At 39.5% G+C, this 22807-nt stretch overlaps 1 protein-coding gene across 2 annotated transcripts in view; it reads right to left on the reverse strand.

Annotated features, from left to right (window-relative positions):
- Nucleotides 1-22807, reverse strand: part of ARHGAP6 (Rho GTPase activating protein 6) — a 322604-nt gene that overhangs the window by 59453 nt on the left and 240344 nt on the right. For both annotated transcript variants that reach the window (XM_013129608.3, XM_031051180.2), the window contains exon 2: nucleotides 961-1120. In XM_013129608.3, the coding sequence (XP_012985062.2) occupies nucleotides 961-1120 (160 nt within the window). The remainder of the gene's footprint in view (nucleotides 1-960; nucleotides 1121-22807) is intronic.

The following is a 22807-nucleotide window of genomic DNA, read 5'->3' on the forward strand; positions in this document are numbered from 1 at the left end:
TCCCGCAGATCGTAAAAGCTGCTGAACGTGCAAGCTGATGTCTTTCACATTTGCTCTTTTCCACACAACTATTTCCACATTCTGGACAACGTTTTTCCTGTCTAACTTTGAAAGATTTAAAAAAAATGTTCAGGTGGAATCACTGTGTATGTGGTACCACATGGTACCCCTGCTCATAGCCAAAGGTAAGAATTCAGTGGTCCCTTGTTATTCCTTAAATAAGTATACAACTGGAAAGAAACAAGAAACACGGATTTGTAGATTGCACAACAGCTTGATCTCCAGCCTACAGGAAACTCTGGAACCTTCCACATTGCCTTTAGTGAGGTTTAGATCTCTTCCACAGAAACCTAAGTACAGATCTATAATGTGCATGTTTCCTGCATCAGGATTCTGATAACTGAGCTTCTCTGTCTCAATTAAACTCCTATCCCTTAGGAGTTCAATGTTTTGTGCTGAAAATTAACTTGCTTTCAGCACCACTGTCTTTAGGAAACTTTGGTGGGATTCCTCTTTATTTGATGCAGATGTCTTCACTGTCTGTCTGAAGTAGTGATACTTGGTTTCCTCCAGAGACAATAAAATACAGAGTGAAAAAGCCACTTCTAAGGCATGATCTACCCAAGCTACATAGACATGTGCTTTTGGATGTCAGGAAGCTTAAGAAAAGCCTTTCTCTCTCAACTGAGTATCAAGACATGCTAGCATGAACAGGTCTGATTTAGATTATCTACCCTGTAGACATCTATGATCAGATGATCCCACCCCAAGTGGCCTGAATTGGACACAGAATACAAACAACTTTACCAGTTATTTTTACTTAGTTACTATGTTCAAGCCAGAATGAAATAGAAGACATTGTCTGTGGAATAAATAAGCTAGTATTTTTTTCCTTTTATTGCTGTGATACGAAGTCAGTGGCTTAGTAATCTAAACAGAGATGGTTTATCAAGCCCTTACCTTTGGGGATAGTAATCTGACAGCCGAGGTCACAGTCCTGCTGCAACTGATAAAAAGCCACTTCCTGCAGCCGAGCACGCTCCAGCTCCGAGAGGCTTTGAACGGGAACTGACTTCAGCCGAACACTGCGCCCTGACATGCTGTTCCAAGTGAAATCACCCTACAGGAAATCAAATGGAAAAATATAATGCATCATATGGTATGCACAGTTTAATAAACAGAACCATCTCTTTCACTGCTAGGAAAAATAATACAGGTCCTTTTTTCTTAAAGGCCATTTTTCTTGGACATCTCTAACCTTTCAAATATTTGTTTTCTTAAAAGCAGAATTCCTTTAAAGGAGTATGGACATGCAAAACAAAAAGTCAATTCTGTCTGAAACCATTTAACCAAGTATTGCTGCAAAAACATTAGGATTCCAGTAACCAAAAGCACAAAGCAGGAAAACAAACCCCTTGTCTACTTTTCCCAGTTCGCATTCTTTGTACAGTACTCAGTCGTCACTCCTTTCCCCACACAGTCAGACATGCAGACCTCCACTGTACAGGTCCACAGACAAGCCACATCTTATCTCCCTCAACTCGCTAATCCCGCTCCACAAAAACTTATTCAGAGAGTACATGGGCAGACTGCCTTCTCTTTTCTGACATATCCCATCTCCTTATCCCATCCCCTCCTTATGACTATACAGTGTTTAGAACAAGACTGATGAAAAGACAAGCTATTTCATGTTCTTGAAAAGCCTAATAACAACGTACATGTTAAAATTTATACAGGAAAACAACATGAGATATGGTACATCTCTGTAAAGTACCAATTATGTTTGGAAAGCAAATCAAAAGCTTTAGCTGTTCTTTCTCCCACCTTTGATAACATATACAAAAAGCCACACTTTTAGCTAGTATTTAGCTTGGGTGAGTGAAGTAATCATCAAAGAGAAATGCAAGCACACAGACAAGCCTGAAGGATGGCAATTAACTTCAAGACTTTCAGAATTAGTCAGAGCATCAAAGAGCACATTTTAGCACTACAGAGAAAGGAATAAGAATTTGTTTTTCATTCTGTGTTAAAAAATAAACAACAAACTTGTCAGTAGGTATAACCTGGTGAACCTGTAGATAATGGAACAACTCCAATGTATATCAGCTGAGCTGGAAAGACAAACCCACCAACATGTCCTTCTTCACAACATGACAGACTTACAATTAACTAACTTCATTCTCAAGTTCCCTCTTTCAGTTTTAAACTTCAATATATGTACCTTGACTGCATGCTCTTTTGTTCACCATTCACCTACAATTCACTTGTTCTGCACAAACATCTGCAGTTAAAGAGCATCCGCTGATTTTAAGATGTTGTCTGAAGCTCCTCATTATTAAAATCAGTAAAATCTGACTTAATTTACCAGCTATACATCCTATTGTATGTAAACATCTTTGCACAATATATTGAAAATATATTTTGCATATATGTGTATCCATACACACAAGTGCACACATACAAACTCTATACACATTTGTGTATACATACATGTATATAGGCATACCTATGACTGTGTGTGTAAATTCACATATGCATACAAACCAAAAAGCATTCGCAAATATGCTTTTTTTTATCTAGCAATATAAATCAAAGGAAACATATTAAAAGGGTTTCTTGTGATGCATGAAGTATGTTTGAGCTCATCAAGGAAGTTTTTTTCTTATTAGTTTTTGTAAGCCATTTGGCAACCATAACAGATAAAGCTGTTATTTCAATGTGAACAACTGCACATCTGTACACTCAGTGCACGTACTATGCTCAATATCTTTGATGTCTACATGGGCCACACATGCAAACTTCTGCACTAGCCCAGTATTAACTACAGGAATTTGTTCCTTTGTTTTTTGCCTCTTCACCTCTTCTTGCTCTTCTAGTGCCTTATTGTTGATTAACTAGATTTAGCAAGCTCAAACTAAAGGTTTGCACGGAGACTACAAGCTGAGCTGATTAGTTTAACTCAAAATCAAAGCAGCAAGAATCACATAAACCTTATTTGCAAAACTGTAAGTAAACATTTACATTTTTTAAAAAGCTGTTGTCATTTATAGATAAAAATGATGGAGAACAGAATCCACAACCAGACAATGTATACTAAGAAACCAATGTCTTTCCAACTCTAATAATGCAAAAGAAACTTTACAAGTACAGAAGTATGCATTCCAATCCTTGTAACATACAATGTAAAAAATGTTCCACAGGCAAAATGGTGGAGAGAGAGAAATATAGGTATTTATGTAGACTTTGGGAGTAATTTATCTTATCTATTTCTCCAAGATAAGTATTTTCATAAACAAAAGTATCATTGATATGTCTACCATAAAAATTTTCAAACAGAAATATTCAATTTTGAAACACAAATGGGAGGCAAAAAGGATACTCATTAAAAATGTTAACAGAATATCTATCCTGTTTAGGACATGACAATCTTAAGGTCCTTTCCCACCCTAATCTTTCTATGAGTCTATGTCCTGTTTTCCATAGAGCACAAAAAAAAAAAAAGGGCGCATGGGGCTTTTAGAAATTACCACAAGACAAATAAACATTCCTTAACTAAATTTTGCATGGAGACATGAATTATTGCTCTTTTTGGGGGATAAAAATTACCAACGGCAAATCTAACTCTGGATGTAACTGCATTCTCAGCTTTATATCTGAGTCAGCTCTGTAACTGCACTCTGGGAGCTGAACCACTGCAGTGCCCAGCTCAATCATTAGCCCTAACAAACCAGTGTAACTCAGAGAGACATTGCTTGCTAACTGTGGTACAGCCCTGTTATTCATATTCTGATTTGGGGACCTCAATAAACCTTTTCGCACAGAGCTATGCTCCTTTATATGGGCAGAGCAGCCAACTAAGCAATGGCTCAGGACTCGTACCCAGGCTTACTGGGTAGGATTCCCTAATTTCACCTTAATATGAAAGCACCCCATCTATTTTTTTTTTTTTTAATAGGAGGTTAAGGGTTTAAAACCAAGGGAAAGAAGAAAGCACCCAACAAGATTATAAGGTCTGTTCCTTCCAAACAGGTTGGTTGTTCTGGCAGTCTGCAAGTTCACATTATGTCCCTTAGCTCACTGGGTCGGGTATGTCTGGCTAAAAGTGGTAGGATGCAAGCTCTGCACCTTCCAACACCACGACAGGTCACCACACAGGAATAAAGTACAACCACTCTGTCCAGTTGCTCTTCACTAAAAAAAGACATTCCTCCCTTACACGGGGTGGGTTTGATAAAATCTCTGCTAGGTCACATTAACATAGGTTTTTACTACGCTAATGGAATGCATGACTAATTAATTAAAATATTTTTGGAAAATCATGTGTTAGAGCCAGTGCAATCTCCTAATCTGCTAAAGAAATGGGAGGCTCAAGAAATGGAAAAGTCTGTTTTATTTGGCAAATAAATATCACTGTCTTCTAAGAGCCAGAACACAGTATTTGACAACTTAACCTATTCAGACTCCTATGCTTTGAAAGACACAAGGGAAATCAAAAGTCTCATCTTCCCCCTAAAGCACTGTACAATTTTACATACAGCCTGTAAATTAATGCAAAATTAACCAGGCTTGGGAGAGTCCAGAAAAGTCAGGCTTCCTTGGAGAATGAGTGCTGGTGCAATCACATCAGTCACATCTGCCTTAAGCTATTCTCCACTCTGTGAGGCAACCAACGGAGAGAAGGGAAATGAAAGGACAAAACAGACACAGAGGATACTTTCTGTTTCTCTCCCCAGATGAGAAGGAACATTTTAACCTACTTCAGCTTCAACATCAGCCTGACATACCTCCTTGAAGAAGCTTAAGAAGAGCAGATGATCTTTAAGCACAGAGTGACTTGGTTTTTAAAGTTCATGACCCGTGTATGCCTTCAGACATACATACACAGCTTCTTCTCTATTATTTAGATTGTAGATCAGAATATGATGTGCAAATGGCTCTTTCATCACCAACAAGCTGGGGTGGGAGGGTAAAATGATCAGCCTGATAGGATGCAAACAGCTAACTGCAAGGGTGCTTTCAAAACTGATTTTCACAAAACCTTAACCAGACTAAAACCATTCTCTTGTTTTTCCTACCAGCCAGTCACTTCTTTTCCCTCACTATTCTCCAGCTTCAGCTCCATTTTCTCCCTGGCCCTCCCACCAACATCTAACATTTTTCCTCTATTCAACCAAGCAGTTCACTTCCCGGGTAAGTAACTAAAATACCAGAGCACATGACTCGGCAAAGCAGATGACTGATTAACTGCACGTTGTGCCTTTGAAGAATCTGTCCACTCTTCTCACATTTTTTGTCCACAATCATAAGCACATTTTTAATAAGATGCAGACAGCAGTTTCATTAATATTCTTCCAAAACTTTTTTTTAGTCATTTTTTTGGATGTTTGGTGGCTCCAAAGTAAACAGTAAGTGGTACATCCTGACATAAGTAACTCAATGTGCTTATATTACTCTTACGCATGTGTAAGCTATTCTTGTGTACCTGACCTCTTTCTCCTGAGCCTCCAATACAAAGTCCCTCACATATCTTTTAGTGAAGCCTCATTCTTCTTTCCTTTGTACAATACGGAAACCAGTCGACAAGTACTGCAAGAAATCCTGCATGCAGATGTAAATCTATGGTGATGATTGACCTCTGTTGAACTCTGCAGAATTTTAAGCCTTTGCGAGTAATTAGGATCATGCACAGGGTGGGAACTAAGAACCCACACATGCAGCAGTTTTAGATAATACAAATTTTAACGCAAGCTGGTAAAATCAATTTTTATATTACTGCATTATTGTTAGTGTTTATGACTTTAGTCTGTACTCATTTAGGTAAATGCCATTATCAGATTAGCTGTCTACTTCTCATTAGTCTTTTGCTCAAATCCATTTGAAACACTGAGATCAAAACCAATTATCTCTACTTGTTTGTCTCCTACCTTAGCAACACCCAGCTATGGGCTTTTTATTTAGATAGGTCTCCACTGTAAAAGAATTCAGTGGTTTTGCACACAAAAAGATTATATTGCAGATAGCATAGCAAATACAGCATCACAATGCCTAAATTCTATTTGCTTCATTACTTCTTTAAGCTTCATGAAACACATACCATTGCCCATTTATAAACTTTTAACTTACTTTGGTCACTTATTTCAACTCTTGCTAAAATTATTTCCAGACCCCTCAGGCATAACCTCTTGCAATTTGACTGTTGGTATAGATAATCCCTCTCTTCTTCACTTCCAAGTGTTAGTATGAACCAAAACCAGTTCTGCAGTGAAAGCCAGTTACTTCACTACAGGTATATATAATCTATCATATGACATCCATGTGCTGAATACTGTTCCCAGACAGGATGAAAGTTCAGGAGAAGGGGAGAATAAATTACATTAAATATCATTTTAGCATTACATGCAGTTAAGGACTGCATGGCAAGTCTTTTACTAATCCATCCTAGATAACCACCTGCAGATTAATGAAGAGTTAGGAAACAATGGTATGAGTGTGCTACAGCCTATCTCTCTCTGCCATCCTATTTCAAGTTGCTCCTCCATAGCTAGCACAGCCCATGACAGGCAGCCCACTGGTTTCCAGCCAGCACTACGTATGAAGTATTGCAGCCTAGGATTCTCTGGCATTACAGAGCTGCTCCCAAGGGACTGCTAGTATTACAAAAGATGACAAGTCTTTCACATTAATGAAATAGCATCTAAATGCAAAGACGCACAAAACTTGCTGTGTGACATCGAAGCACTCAGAGGAAGCTATCTAAACATGGATGCATGAAGTATGAGGCCCCAACAATTAATCTTCATTAAGAAGACTGACTTCATTATGGTTGTTATCTCGGGTGACATCCTGTTCCCTTTGACGTCAATAGCAAAATTATTAATATAATGCCTTCACTAGGAGAGCATAAGTATCATCCACATGATCCTGTGTTACAGTTTAGAGCCTTACACTAAAGTTGCCTCATCTTGTGCTATACTGTACTTATGTGTATTAAGTAATGTATGTCCAAAAAAGCTATTTGTTTTGTCAAAAAGATGACACTTCAGAAAACAGCAATTTAGATATCAAAACTATTTAATGGCAATCAATATGGCTGTGGCATTGCCAGAGACAATACTTCAACTTCTCCCCCCTAGCACCTTGGCTCATTTCCCAGGCTGGAAATCCATGTGCTCAAGATCACTACCGCAAGACAACCCCTGCAGGACACTGGAAAGCTGGTATTCTCTACAGGGGAGGCAGAATTTACACCCACAGCAGGAACACTTCCATCTAGCACGTACCCATGCGCATGCAAAGACACACATTTCAGAATATTACAATGATGATTTCCATTTATCGGGGGTGGAAGTACTTCTAACTTTAGTCTAGAGGTAAACAGGGAGCGGAAGAATGAGCATGCTTTCACAGCAGTATTAAAGTTACTAAAATAAAGGGGAAAATATTTCCTTTTCTTCTATAATCAACCTCTCCAAGTTTTCCAAATGCCTCAGGATACTATTTCTTGTTTAGAATATTTAAAAAGCATTCTTTTAAAAATATTGATGTGCAACTGAGATGTATTTCATTCCTGTTCTGACATTAATAAACATGAATTATGTACAAAGGTACTGCCTGGCAAAACATCCTAACATAGCACATATCTAACATACCCACTGTACTGAAGTGAACTTTTTTTATACTTCTAGAAAACCAACCTCCAGAAGTTAGCAAATTCCATTAAATTGCATCAAAATACATGTTCAGATTTTCTGAATTTCTTACTTCAGCAATTATCAGTATTTTTAATGAATTTATCCAGAAGCAGCGCAATTAGAACCAGAAAGGCGTGAGTACTTTTTTGAAGGTGCCAAAATGGAGACAGAACACCTTAAAAAGCCTAGATGAAACTGTAAAATTCCAGTTGAAATTTTGTCAGTCTTCAGGTAAACACATTGCTGTGTATTTTTGCTGCAACACTCTGAATTTTGCCATAGATTGAGAGTACATGCATGGTCGTCACTACCATGACAGCACACAGTAACAGGCCTAACTGCAGCAACTAAACCATCTGAGACCACAGTAGTGGGCTACACTACAACAGCCAGAGGTTTCATCCATCTCAACATAAGAGATCTGGGATAGCTTGGGTTTATTAAGAGGTGAATCCTTATCCTTTTTATCAGTTCATATATACTACATATTTTGAGAGGCTGGTGCTACATTTTTCTCAAGTGTTAAAACAGTCTCCTCCTTCACCAGAAATAACATGAACTCTCTAAGCTAATGGCAGCTGACCCCAAATCAAATATAATAGCTGCACTAGTATTATTTCTAGTGGCAAAGCTGCCCTAAATAGACCCTGCTTCAGTTTCTGTGACCAATACAAACATGCTCCCAACAGCCCTCAGTGCTCAGCCGCTCCTGAAGCTGAAAAAGGAACCACTGCCTGTGATACACTGAAGAATGGCACATCCTCTCATTTCCCCTCTGAGTTCTCCTGTGCCCCAAGCCATCAGAGGTGGGTTCCATCCTGAGGACAACCTTGCTTGGTACTACTGGTTGCAGTATCAATTTATTCCATGAATGCCGTCGATTCTTGTTACACTATTAGTAAATGTAAGGATTTTCAATGAGATTTCAAATTATGAAATAATGTTCTTTCTCCTAAGCTTAATGATGTTATTAATGTTAAGCACATGAAAGAAAAAAAACCTATATGTTAAAAGCACTTAAACAATTTGGGTTAAATATAACCATATGTCCTATTTGTAGCTTTACTGATGTAGTACATAATGTCCTAGTGAAACAATAAGGATCTCCAGTAGCACAGCACAGAAGTTAACAATTTCTGCATACAATAATAAGTATTAATATTACTGCAGCCAATGCTTTAAGCAGTTACGAGTGGCATCTATTTTATTATGTTCAGTATGAAAGAAAAAATTACATTTCAGTGAGAAGAAAATGACCCACTATTTGAAAAAGAGAATGCACACTGTCATTTCCAAGCATGCAAATACCTTACCAGCCTGAGTATTATATACAAAGCTAAAAATATATATCGGAGTACTTTACCTCCTGGATTTTGAGATTTTAAGACGCATGCAGATTACAATACCTCTCTTGAGCCCATCATCAGAATGTGATCATGAAGTAAAATAATCAATCCCATAACTCCAAGAACTGAGATTTGACTAAGAGTAAAGCCTTTAATTCAGTACAAACCCTTATTCTTATTGTTTCAAGTGGTCCAAATCAGTATCTTATATAAACTGGTATTACTTACAGAAAAGGGGTTTGGGTCTAAGGAAAATGAAATCTGTTGTGCATGTAGAAAATCACCATTCTGACTGCTTACATACCAGGTCTGGCTGGAAAAGAGTTCTAGGTTTTTTTTCTTCTTCTGGAGGTGGGTGTGATTTAGCTGGTAGGAACAAAATGCAAGACATCTCCAAATATTTACATTTGGAAGCAAAGTGAGAGCTCTCAGTTACTCAGCTAAAACACAGAGGACTCAGGAAGAAGACTATACTACCTGGCTTAGTGCAAATGCTTGTACCAGTGCTTGAATCCATCCCAGGCAAATATCCTAATCAGGATAACCACTAACATCTACTCCCACTACTATACTGAACCTTGGTAGACTGTCAGTCCCCTTCAGAACAACTGCAGGCTCATTATGTAAATGGTGATCTCTGAGCTGATCTGGGACACCTCCAGCGGTGACTGCCCACTGACTCCATGCTGTGACTGTGTGTGCTCCCTCACGCACACTCTCTCTTTCACAGCCTGAGCTGAAATAAACTGGTTGTCACAGGCATTTTCTCATTTAAGGAAGTTTCTCTGAGTTATGACTTTGTATCACCAGCAAGCAATGTTGCAGGTGTTAGCAACACAGAATACACATGCCTCTAGGCATATTTAAAACATGCAGCAGGTAAGCAATTAGCTCTTTGGGATTAGAAGTTTTCACATCATTTGCTACATAATCACCCCACACTTCCATTTGGGTTGTCTCACACTATGTTCATGTGTGCAAACACTACCCTGTCCTATACACTGATGCCAGGCTGCCTGCAGAAAAAGTGTACCATTGAGGTGCAGTGCTCTGTCAATCTACTCCAATTTATTAGAACTGTGTTTCTTGCTTTGTTTTGCTGAGTTTGATGGTGGTTTTTTAAGATCTCAAATATCAAATTTCACCAACATTGGCAGCTGTTTTGATGACACTTTCCTGAAGACACTGCAAAAACAATTCTCTATAGAAAACTTCAGACAATACAGAAAGTCTAATAATTAGGGAAAATACTGAGAGTACAAAGAGGTGGCTTTGCACTCATCGGCATTATTATTACTTTTCATTCACATAATTACTTTTCCTCTGTTTTATGTGTATTGAAACAGTGCGTGCTCTCTTCTTGCATTGCACAGCAAAGGACAATCAGCTTATTGGTAAGCCTACTTCAGCATTTTTTATTAAAATTATCTTGCTTGCACATATGAATCTGCTGACATTAATTTAAGCACCAAACAAGAGTTTAAATTTTAATTATTTTTAACCATCTCAGCTACACTGGAACTATACAAACTGCTCCGAATGCATATATAGCTATAAGTCAGACTGATGGAGCAGGGTACAAGTCTGGAAAAACCACTAAAGAGCACCCTGATGGTCACCCTTGTCTATTGATACAGAGGCTCATTAAAAATGTGGCATTCCAAAGCAAGAAATGTAAACTCGATCTGCACAAGTAAAAACACTGCAATATCAATTTTCAAGAGAAAGGTACAGTTTGTAAACAGCCCCTCCAATCTAAGGCACCCCAAGTTTAAGCTGTGTGCCTGCCAGACAGCCCGCAACTTCTTTGTTTTTATGCAGCACATTTACTTTGGACAGGGAAAGGGAAAAATAGCTCATAAAGTTCCCACTGTTATGAAAAACAGAAACAATTGCTAGAGTTACAAGCTCCTCAAGGACTGAGCCAGAAGACGAACAGCTCTTGGTCTCTACTTTCTTCTATGCTGCTAACCTGACTTAAAAAATGCAACAATAACAGTCATGGCCATAAAACCCGATGCTTACAGAAACTGCTACTTGCCAAACAGAACCTATGCAGCTGCCACACTATCAGCCTTCAAAAACCATTTACCCTCAGCATGTTTTGCTCAGAACAGCCTGCGTTATATGCCCTTCATGGCCAGAGCATACAGAAAACGATAAACTTTTAACTGCAGACTTCAAATCAAGCCACCTAAGAAACCACTCAAATACAGATCAGCCTAAATTATGCAGTTTTATTTCAAAATGTTAATGCCACTTCTCATTCCACAGGTTCATTCCTCTCGGTCCAACTATGAAAACAGGCCAGGTCATGAAACTGGTCTGAAAATAAACAGTATTTGAGGGTTCTCTGTTAATGGATCTCCACAGTATGGTAAGTAGTTGGTAGCACCAGCTTTTTCTCCCACTGAATCAAAGTTACCTTTTTTGTTCAAACTTAGCTAAAGCAGGAAAATTATGTCACCTGATGTCACCATGAGCACCACATTCAGCACTATGCTCTCCATCAGAGCTTACCTTTATTCCACTACATACAAGATTATTCAGTTTCCTTGCATTAACTAAGTTCTCTTGCATCATCAGTGCCCTTTAGTACCTGATAAACCAAATTTAAATTAAGGACCTGGATTCACCCACATTGTCTCATTAAACAGGAATAAGTTAAGGATAGCATCACTGGCCTGAAGCTGCATAGCAAGCATCTGAGTGAGTGCTCCACTGGAGCAGCTGTGACTCCCAGGACATCTTTTGCTGCCAGACATCATGATTTTGGGGGGGGGGAAGGGGGGGAAGGGAGGGGGAAATGATCTTTTCCTTCCTCTGCTTCAAAGCAAGCCTAGATCCCAGACCAAGGGAAAGCCAAGTCACACAGACAAGTCATGACTGGGTTCCCCGCTTCTTACTCCAGAGGAGATATCCTGAGACAGTGCAAAGATTGGTGAGGAAGGGGCAGCTCTCCCCTCCACAAATCCTTCTCCCCTGTGGCTGTGCAAGCTCAAATGAGCTGTAACTGCCCAAACTGTCCCTATCAGAAGGGGAAAGAGTGCTGGGTGCAGCTGCCACGACTCCTTGGAGCACAGTGAGGAGCACTCTGTGGCTTCTGCCTGACCTTCAAACGCAGTTAGTTTGAAGCTTTTTAAAACAAGTTCCAAAGCTCTCTACTGAAGCAGGCAGGCCAGCTATATTTATAACATCGTTTTGACAGCAGCAACACAGAGACTGAGCAGTTTGCACAGTGTGCTAGGGGAAAACAATCCTTGATAAAAGCCCTGCTTCATAAATAATGTCTGTCATGTTCACGGTCCCCATACGGAATGCTGTCATCTATAGAGCGTGGGCAGGGAGCGTAGGAAATTTGTGAGAAACAAACAGTGAATCACCAGTGATTCTGATGGCTGCTCTGCCCTATGTGGCATTTCACCAAGTCATCATTCAGAGCGACAACTTTGTTTCTCAGCTGGCACGACTTAGTGCTTCATTAGATTGCTCACAGAAACCATGGGATAGAGTTCATTGGAACAGCAAGGCAGATTATGTAAATAATTTTCTTTTCATACATCCGCCCAGATGCTTCATGCACCGCTAAACTGAGGTAGGCTGAATAACCTCCCACCTGCTGGGTATGAGAGCCTGCGCTCACAGCTCAGAAATGCACACAGCCTTTCCTTGATACCTTGGCCACCACTGTCTGCCATCAATGCATCGATGCTAGCAAACGCAGACATCCTATGTCCCTGACTTCAGAGGCTTACACAATCCCCAGGGAAATCAACGCACAGGACTCAGTATTTTCAGTGCTTCTTAGATCTGATATCAAATCCTCCTCACCTCCATTTCCAGTCTCTTTCCACACAACTCGCTGGGGCTGAGCTGTCCTAAGGACAGTCAGCACGTTGTGCACTAAGTGTCATACTGTACCAGATTTCCAAGGAAAAAGTCTTGTCTTAGCTGCAAAGAGAGCTGAATAACCTTCTTGGAAAAGTACTGCAACTGACTGTGCTTACATCCCAACACAAAGCCAGAACACTGAAGCTAGATTTATCATTCCCTGTCAAAATGCTGCCGCCAGAGATCAGTGGCCTGCCAGTCATCTCCTAATTATGCTGTACATTTATTGTTCTTGCAATTTTTCATCAAAAATAAGTCTTTTTAGCCCATCTATCCCTTGTGCCATTATCCTTTTGAGTTTCTTCTAACAAGCAAAATTCTGCTACTTATATAACCAGAAAGGGGGACATGGCCCTTCATGAACGGGCTCACCCTATATCCACCTGATGAAGGAGCTGCTATTTCCAGGCTTTGCACAGCAGCTGCCCTGCAAGCAAAGAATCTAAAAATCACTAACCTTTTTTTGGTGGCCTGCAGAAATGTAAAATAGAGTGGCTGTGAAGAGCCAGCTCGCCTCTCCCCCTGTGTATATGAGCTCCAGACATGGTTATGTTCCTTCACCTTGGATAAAAAAAAAATAAATAGAACTATATTGGAAGCATAGATTCCAATTCCTACTTATTAGAACTATAGGTTGACAGCAAAAGTTTCCTTCTCAGAAACTGAGCAGTCTAGCAATGTTTGTTGAGTTCTGCTTTGAACCAGGGTTCTTAAGGTTATTTGACAGCTAACAGTGTTCTTTGGGGGGGGGAAATAAATAAATAAATAAATTCAGTGTCCTTTGGGATACACTGCCTCTACATGGAGACAATATTATTTTTTTATCACTTCCATTATCTACCAGTGCACCTGGGGAATTATTTTTCTCCATTTCAAACTTCTTTTTTTTAGTCATGTACAGCTCTATATTTAAAAAGATGCTATTTGGGATGAAATTTATAATATTAAAATGTTCACAGTTTGTGGAGAAGTTATATAAAATATACCCTTATCAGCAATAAAGCGGGGAAAAAAAACCAAAACTTCTGTTGTCTACTTCGAATTAATTCCTTCCCAGAGCACTCAAAACTATTAATCCTAAATCTTTAAACTGAGCTTGGCCTAAACTTTCACTGAGAAACTGGTTAAGTGATTCTGATATTTTAACTTCATTCCCAAATAAGCAGTGAAGGACTTCTCATTTGTTTCCTAATTATGCAAAATTCCAAGGACTTGACTCTCACACTCCAGAGGAGCACAAGATTAAGAGAACCAAATTAGCAGGCAGCTGACAATTCCACTGGCTGATCTCTTGCTACACCAGTGACCAATGCTGGCCACAAAAGCCTCATGGGACTGTCAAAAATAGCTTCAGAAACAGAACTGACCTAAAATCTCAACTTTTTTTTGGGGGGGGGGTTGGAAATCAGGGTTTTGTCTTTAAAAGTATTCATGAAAGACAGGTTTTCTGTGGAAAAAAAAATAAAGAAGATGGCTTGGCCAAAAAGTTCAAAGAAGTTTGCAGCTAGGAAGGATGTTTTCAGTCCAAATCACTCTGGTATGCCTCATGGGAGCTGTGATTCAAGCGCCTTGTGTGCTTGGCTACCTTTCCCATCATGAGCAGGAGTTCCTGTGACAGACTCCTTCATGGATGGCACTGCACCATGGAAGTCCCTTACAGCTCATTAAAAAGAGCATGGGATATACAAACCCCCTGCAGAATAGCTTCCAGAAGACACAACAGAGCTATTTTGAATGAAAACACATTAAATTTCTGTATTTCCATGAAAAGCAACAGAAAATTGCTACTTTAGGCTCTCTGAATTCCTTTTGAACTATACGGTGGAACCCAACAGAGAGACTGGACATCCAGAATCATGCAAGGTTACATACATTAAGCTCAGGTGATACAGTTCACTCAAAAATAAATGATAGAAGCACAACAACCTCTATCAGATTTACGCTTGATGTGACCCATGAAAATAAAGAAGCGGTAGCAAGTTGTATATGCAAAAAAGGCACTTTAATAATGTCTGAGCTGTCTGGTCCAGTAATCACGGAACACCCCATCTGCTCCAGAGACTGTCTGCCTGTGCCTCATAAAGTCTAAAAAGCAGAAGGCAAATAAAAGCCAGCTAAATATATTTAACTTGCACTTTTCGTCTCACGATCTTAAGTGCTACCTATTAACAGAAACTGATGACTCTAAAAGAGATGATGTAAGTACTCTGAAAAGTTATGTTAGGCTCTAATAAAAGCCCATGCAGTGAGATAGATGAAGAGAGAACACACATCATCATCCCTGTTTCTAGAAAAGGAAAACCTGGGAAGGAATTGCAGAGATTTTTGGTAAATGATGGAGAGTTGAAAGGCAATCCTGGAGGAACCAAAGCCAAGTTTGCTCTGACATGCTTGTGCTGCTGTGGGAATCTCTGAATATCAGGAGAAGAGTATGCTTTATTTTTTCTCAGTCCTTCAAAAGCAGTCAAGCATATTCTGAGTCCCCAAAACCCCACTTAACAGCTTTGCTTTTATAAAAGCTGTACATCAGATTTTCCCTTTAGGGGAGTTCTAAAATCTACATGCGACAAACAGCATTAGGTACAGCCCACATCTCGCCAGTCACTGAATCTCAAGGGCAAACTCCCATCTTTGGGCACATTTAGATTTCCCACTGGCAGAAGGGAGAGGATACACAGAACTACAGATTCAAATGATGTTTTGGAGAATGATGCATGAGATTTGAAGGGAATTCAGTGAGAAGAGGGTGCAACAAGGACCTCATCCAGTCTTCAGAGGGAGAAGCACAGGCAGGAGCTCCCCACATGCACAGCCAAGGCTCCAAGTCCTGTTTCTGAAACTCAAAGCTTAAAGAGCACAGGCCCAGCTCTCAAAGCATTTGAAAAGACACATGTCCATCCACAGTCTCCAAATGAAAGGCAAACATAAACTCAGGAGCAGACTGAAAACACATTTTTAGGTGAATGAACAGCATGAAAGCTTTCCAATGTCCTCTTCTTACCCACTTCTTCTACTTCTTCCCTTCCCCTCTCTTCTCACCTATATGCTTTTGCTGGTGGTTGCCAAATGCTCTCTGTTCCTATTCAAAATTTTTAATGGAAATCTACCAGACATACCCAATCCAATTATTTTAATCTGTGTTAAGTGGCCACAGCAGCTGTTCACATCCTTTTATTAACATTATTAATACTTTTATTAAAATATGTATTAGTCAGCTGAAAGACTCACATAAACCTCTTTGAATTTTACTTTTCAGTATCAATTGAGGAAATGCTTAGTGAAAAAAAGAAGGAACCAAAAGTGTGGGTTTTAAGGGCTAATATGAAGCTCTTGCTGAAAAAAGGTGTGCAGACACAGGAAGTTAGAGAGCTTTCACTGCAATATTCTTGTAAAATCAACAACTGCTTGCCAGGTTACATTTGCTGCTGGGTCTCATACTATTGCCCTGCAAAAAGCTCCCCATCTCACAGACACATAGCAACACAGCATATTGCTTTTGAACTTCTATCAAACTCTAACTAAACATCAAAATATCACAGCACTTCAGCTTACTGCCAAAGCTTTCTGGTAACACAGAGGTCTAGAAAGAAAATTAATTTTGAGGTTTACAGGAGTTTTTATCTGCATTATGCCCTTCAATGACTTAGAGGAGATTTTATGATGTAAGTAATTTATAATCACAGAGTATATTCAAGGGAAACTCATGCCATAAGCTTGTATTTTGAAATAAGAGGGATTATGCACTTAAGTGTCATTGCAACTTGCTTTTAACAGGCTGTGGATGAATTTTAGTTGATCACCTTAGATGTGCTCTTTGTTGTCCAGATCTCCTGCACCAAAGAGGTGTGTCTATCATGTGCCAAACTTCCCTGGAAGTTACACTCACACACTTCAATATAATTACACATATGCTCTTCATGTAAGGGCTCAGCTCTTCAGAAGAGTCACCCTGGCAAAGCAGCAGAATTTCATAAGCTCAGCCACAGTGTGACAGTTTCCACTGGCTGATATTGTGGCTATTTCTTCAGAAGCAGAGGACAGAAAAAAACCCTGATATAAATAAAGCCATTTTAAGAGCCTTTACTAAGGTCTGAAGAATTCAACAGCTGCATCCCATTCAAAAAATGGAACAGAATATCCTCAGTTACAAGAATGACTTTCCAGGGGCTGAGTTGAAGATTGGGTACATTTCTAAAAGAAGACATAGAGTATAAAAGGATTTGTAACCCTCACAATTTACAGTATTTTTACAAGTTGACTTAGTAGCATTTGTTTTACAGCTTTATCTCCAGAAGGTATGTGAAAAGTATAGGTGCATATCAGTGAACATATTTACGTAAGGTATACATAAAGAATACGTAAAGCTCCAGCCATTGCAGAGGGAAGCCTGCAGATGTGCTCTCTGTGCTTTTGAAAGGTGATAATGTGAGGAATAGAACTAAAATGTACTTTTTAATTCTATCTCATTATTTTAAAGCAATTTTCCTCACTCTGCTTTTCTTGGGACCTGAGTGGTTCTTCCTTGAAAGCATGCAGCTAAAGTTCCTGTCATTATGAAAACCATAGGCAGGTCCCTGAGCTGCTCCTTCCTCAGGGGTAACTGCACTGTGACAAGATGGAGATGGCACATCACTGCTTGTGGGAGATATGTAGGGTAACACTATCCCAACTGCTCTCACTGCATCTGAACCTCTGCAGCTGAGTCCCTAGTTACCCACACAATGCAAATGGAAATTTGCCTTGTAGTATTTTCTCCTAATACAGCACTGGGTCATACAGAAGCATCCAGTATCTTACAGGACTGACAACTGACAAAACACATAAGTCTGGCTGAGTAAATTATATACACTGTATACAAGAGATGTTTTGGTAAAGATGGACACAAATACCCCATAATGCATGCAAACGGAAGCTGAGGGAATAATAAAGAATGAATCGTCTGTTAAATGTGTAACTTTATGTTGATTATCCCACAGAAGGCTACTTCTCTTATACTTCTCCATTCAAAACTTCCACTGAATAAACATTCAACATGCTTTTCCTTTGACTTCTCACACAGAATTAATGAAAGAATATTTTACTGGTGTTATTACTCTTTTTATTAGCCATACATCATTCATTACACAATGAATTAGTTTATCTTTGAGGAATGCATTAGAATTTGTGGAATTTTACCCTTTCCACTTGACACAGTAATTACAGACAACAATGACAAAAGTACAGAGTAATTATGGGCATTTCAAACTCTGACATATGAGCTGTGGGGTAGACCAGACCAATGGTGTGACTGCTTCCAAAATACAGGAATCTTTATCTATCTAGATATTTGAAGTAGCACTTCCAACCAGTAGTGAGAAACAGGAACTTTCAGGGAAGCAATTAATTTCATTTGGTTTACAGAGACAAGAATGAAAGCCCAGAAATGCCTTTTTCCCCACTTCCTCCCATGCAGGGAGGGAGTATAAGGTGGCCAGCTCACAGGTGGATGTCTATACTGTGGCTATAGTACAGATATGTAAGAGATGAGCTGAATTCCTCCCTTAACTACCATTTTCCTTGGCCTACTGAGCACCTCCAAGTTTCCCCTGATGTGACCTCTGCTAGCAAGGCAACAGAAACATAATGAACATGCTTATCAGTGGCCATCTCCATAGCTGGTTGATAAAAGCATGAGCTTCTGTGGCAAGCTTGCCACAAGTTTCCTGAGGCCAAGCATTCGTTCAGCCGCAGCCCCTCCCATAGTCCTCTAAAACAACTGACTGACCAAGTTCAAAGAGAGCTACTTTCACTGTACCAACCCATCCTTACAGAGTCCAGACACTGCTGCACATGAAGCTGCAGCCCTTGCGATGCTCAAGGTTAATCTTCATTTTACTAACTGCATGCCCAGCAGTGAAAATGTCAGCTGCAGATGAACCTGCCTTTGCTAGCTTGTTGCCTGCTGTAATTCCCTGAAGTCCAATTGCCATTTATAGCGATGGGGCTGGGTGGAGCATCCCTGGGAAGAAGGAGATCACAGGCTGCATTCCTCAGCTGCTGCGAGAGTCTTTTTCCCTAGGAACTGGGCACAGGCTGTGCTATTACAAAACCAGCAACAGTCGGGTGCATTTTTTAATTATATACTACTACTGGTTTTCAACTAATTTGGTACCAACCTCTAAAAGAACAATTTCCAGCACTACAAAAATTCACCCTGAATATTGTCCCAATGAGTTCAGTTACTGAGGATGTGAAGTCCAACAAAAATGTGTGGCAGATTTGCAGTAACTTCACCTAAAGTAGGATCATGTTTTGTTTGGGGTTTTTCCCCCGCAGTACAGAGAATGCCAGAAGCAGCAGTAACATACTCACCATAAACAGTGATGTGTTAAACTTAGAATTGTGATGCTTTGTGCTATTATGTAACTAACAGAATATTAGAAACAATATAAACTAACAAGGCCTTAGACTTCCCTGATTTTTACTGTCTTCTCTCAAAAAAAACACACCTATAATCAGAACAGGAAAAGAGCCAGGGCTCTTTCAGGTCCATGAGAAACTTTTGTTATTCCTACACAGAAGCCATTCAGACTGCAGCAGACTACACAGAGAAGCACGAAAAAGACAAAAGATCATCCATAGATGGCAATGATATAGTTAATGCTGTCCTCCTCCTCCATCTTTTCCAAAAGGCTGAAATGGCCTTCTATCTGAAAGCAAACCAGAAGACAACAGTACAAATACCATTCACGGTTCACATTTCCAAGAGTACTATGCTTAAAAGCAAATAATCTCTTAAAATGCTTTCCAAAATAAGCTCATTTTTTTCCTACTAGTTAATAATTATAGAAGAATTTTCTCAAGTTTACTAATGGTGGGAAAGAGAAGTACAGTTAGAGCACTATTTTATTGTGGAGGACTGAAATAACACTTTTTCCAGATTTCCACAGAGTTGTTCAGTGGAAAAATGCCCAGTATCCTGAAACACTTCTCTCTGGAAATTAATTTCACTCTTTCCTTCCCATATAATCTTCTATGAATGTGCAAAAAGCACACAAAAAAACAATATGCAGTCTTTAAAAGCACATTGAAACATTAATTTCTGACATCTGACATGTCTACATGTGAGGACCAAGTTTACAGTACAGTATTCCAAAACAATAAAGATTTTCTACCAACCTAGAAAGCCCTGGGGGTTTGTTTTGGGGTATTTTTATAGTGTTTCCTAGCACTTATATTGTTTCCTAGCATTGCTCCTGATGACAATTAACAAGTTCTACTTATATTAGCTGTTTTATACAAATAGTTGCATAGGAGAGGAGTAAACTCTCATATCCAGGCCTTAAGATCCAAGGCAAAAGACGAAGATGCTAACTATTAGAGCATGACTGCATGTCTCAAGTTCTCATCTATTTTCAATTTGTCTGGCAGTTACATAAGTAATTCTAGGAGTCACTCATCATGTCTCCTGATAAAGATGCCTTTATAAAATGCACCTACTTGTTTTTTCACTGTACCGTGGGTGAGAGGATAAGAAGCATTTCAGACTGTGCAAGATAAACAGTTTCTAAAACCTTAGATTAGCTATATAAAAACTTTCTCAGAAACCTAGGTGAGAGAGAGAGGGCAGGAGGGGCAGAAAGAACAGGAAAGGAGAGGGAAGAGGCTCTGACCCAGCTCATTTATCTCACTGGAGAAGATACCAGGAATATGTTCCAGACTATCTAATCGTTTGAACTGTATCACCTCACACAACCAATTTAAATTTGCCTTGTACTTTTTGCAAGAGGAACTATTACATGATAAATGTTACTGAACTTGGAAATGAGCTAACCATCCATCTCACCACACTGTCCCTGTAAGAGACAGGCAGCTCCTCTCCTGAAGGAGAGCTGTCGGAGTAGGTCTGCAGCCGCAGCCTTCAGCTCAACCCAGTGTCCTTCCCTTTAGAGATGCTCATCTCCACCTTTGGGACTCAGGAGTGAGCTGAGCAGAAAGTTGTAATGGCACACAGTCAGCCCAGTTGTCATCAGTTCTAACCATGTTTTCCTGTTTTAATTCAGTGCTTTTCTCTGGTCCTATTGCTCTGTGGTAACTACTCACCCTTCTGCCCCTTCAGTCCCACAGGACTTGTACAAAAGGAAAACAACTGCTGTACAATACAAAGGCAAGGGAGAAACTAAACACCTACTAATATCACAAAAGAATATAAAAATAAATCAGAGGGATAAGGCAGGAAAAGGACTGTCATTTAACTTCTGCTTAATACCTCTTTGTATTACGAGCACATGCAGTATTTCAGATGCAGCGTTATTTAAAAATGACTGCCTTTTTTAAGCTGTGTGTTCCCTTTTAACCAGCCTGTGCTGAATTACTTGAGGCAGCTCTAGAAAACTGCTGTCCAGGCAAGACTTAGCCCAGAGGGATGACTTTGTCCTGCTCCAAAACACTTCTGTCATCAAATAGCACAGCCTCTCACCAGACAACTATTTTGCTGCATAATGTAGCCCTGGGCCAGCCATTCAGACAACACCACAGACTGCCTCTGCAACCCCCAAATAAAAATAATTAAAAAAAATAAACTAGCAAACAAACAACCTCCACCACACCCCCCCCAAAACCAAAAACCAAAGAAACAAAAACCAACAAAAAACCCCACAAAATCCTATTAAAAAACAAACAAAACTTTGTCTTTACTAGCACAAGATGCACAAAAAGCTTTTGATAGTCTTCTATCTATATACCTACAGCTGCTTCACAGCATAATTTCACATTATGCTGGCATAAAATCAGCACAATTATGCTTGAAATAGATACAGGAAAATATTTCATAACAAAATGCTTGAAAGGCCAGCTCGTAGCACACTGCTGTTGAAGAAAACACATTATTAATCAGGATAAAACCATGTGGTAACGAGCATCTTGTTTCATAATTTAGGACCCACATTTTGAAGGTAAAAAATTACACTGAGTATTTGTTTCCCACTGACCTTACCACTAGATTGGGTCATTCTAGTTTGAATTAATATGCATAGTAAATCAGTTGGCATTTGTCCTCCTGAAGACACACTCAGAATCTGCTCCTTCACTCTTGGTGATCCTACACACCTTCTCACAGACTTTTCTTCGTATAGACGGTACCTTCTAGAGAGAGAATAAGTGCCAAAGAGCATTTACCTAGCCAATAGCATGCTGTTACTACCTAAAGCCAAAGATGGAAAATTTATTGGCTCTGCTGACAGCTACCATAGATTTTCAAACTCCACAAGCCAAGAATCATTCATCTAAGCTATCCTGTGGGTTTTAATGCTGTGTCAGATCTAGACCTGTTTTCTAAATCTTGGACTCTGCCTACCCAGTAAAACAATGCAGAGGAAACCAGTGTTGCACACAGATACATCTGGGTTCTGCAGAAGCTGTGAGGGTATTAGCATAAAATTTGAAAGCAGATGTGTGTGTATGTTTGCATGCATATTTGTATCTGCAATGCAAAGCCAGGTTAAGATACTATATGTTTAGAACAGTTCATTATCGAAATAATGTCAACAGAATGTTACAGACTGAGAAGCAGGGAAAAAAGTTTATGACCAGGATGAAGACTTTGCAGCCTCCTCCTGTGCCACTCACTTCCCACTCAGGTTGTTACCCTATACCGGGGGGTGAGCTTGAGCAGCCTTCAAACTTCCTCCAGTGCACTGCTAATGCATTAGCAAACACAACTGAAACAAAACAAAACAACCTTCTGAAACTTGCAACACATTGTAACAAGCTGTTACCTGTGTTAATTTGCTACATATTTAACAAGTTTCCATATAAATGTACCAACCACGCCTGAGCATAAAGAGTGCCATGTAGTTACATGGTCTTTTACAAAGTGGAGTGTTCCCCAAGTGGGTTAAG

This window comes from Melopsittacus undulatus, chromosome 2 (genome assembly GCF_012275295.1).
Source record: "Melopsittacus undulatus isolate bMelUnd1 chromosome 2, bMelUnd1.mat.Z, whole genome shotgun sequence".
In the NCBI taxonomy this organism is placed as follows: Eukaryota; Metazoa; Chordata; class Aves; order Psittaciformes; family Psittaculidae; genus Melopsittacus; species Melopsittacus undulatus.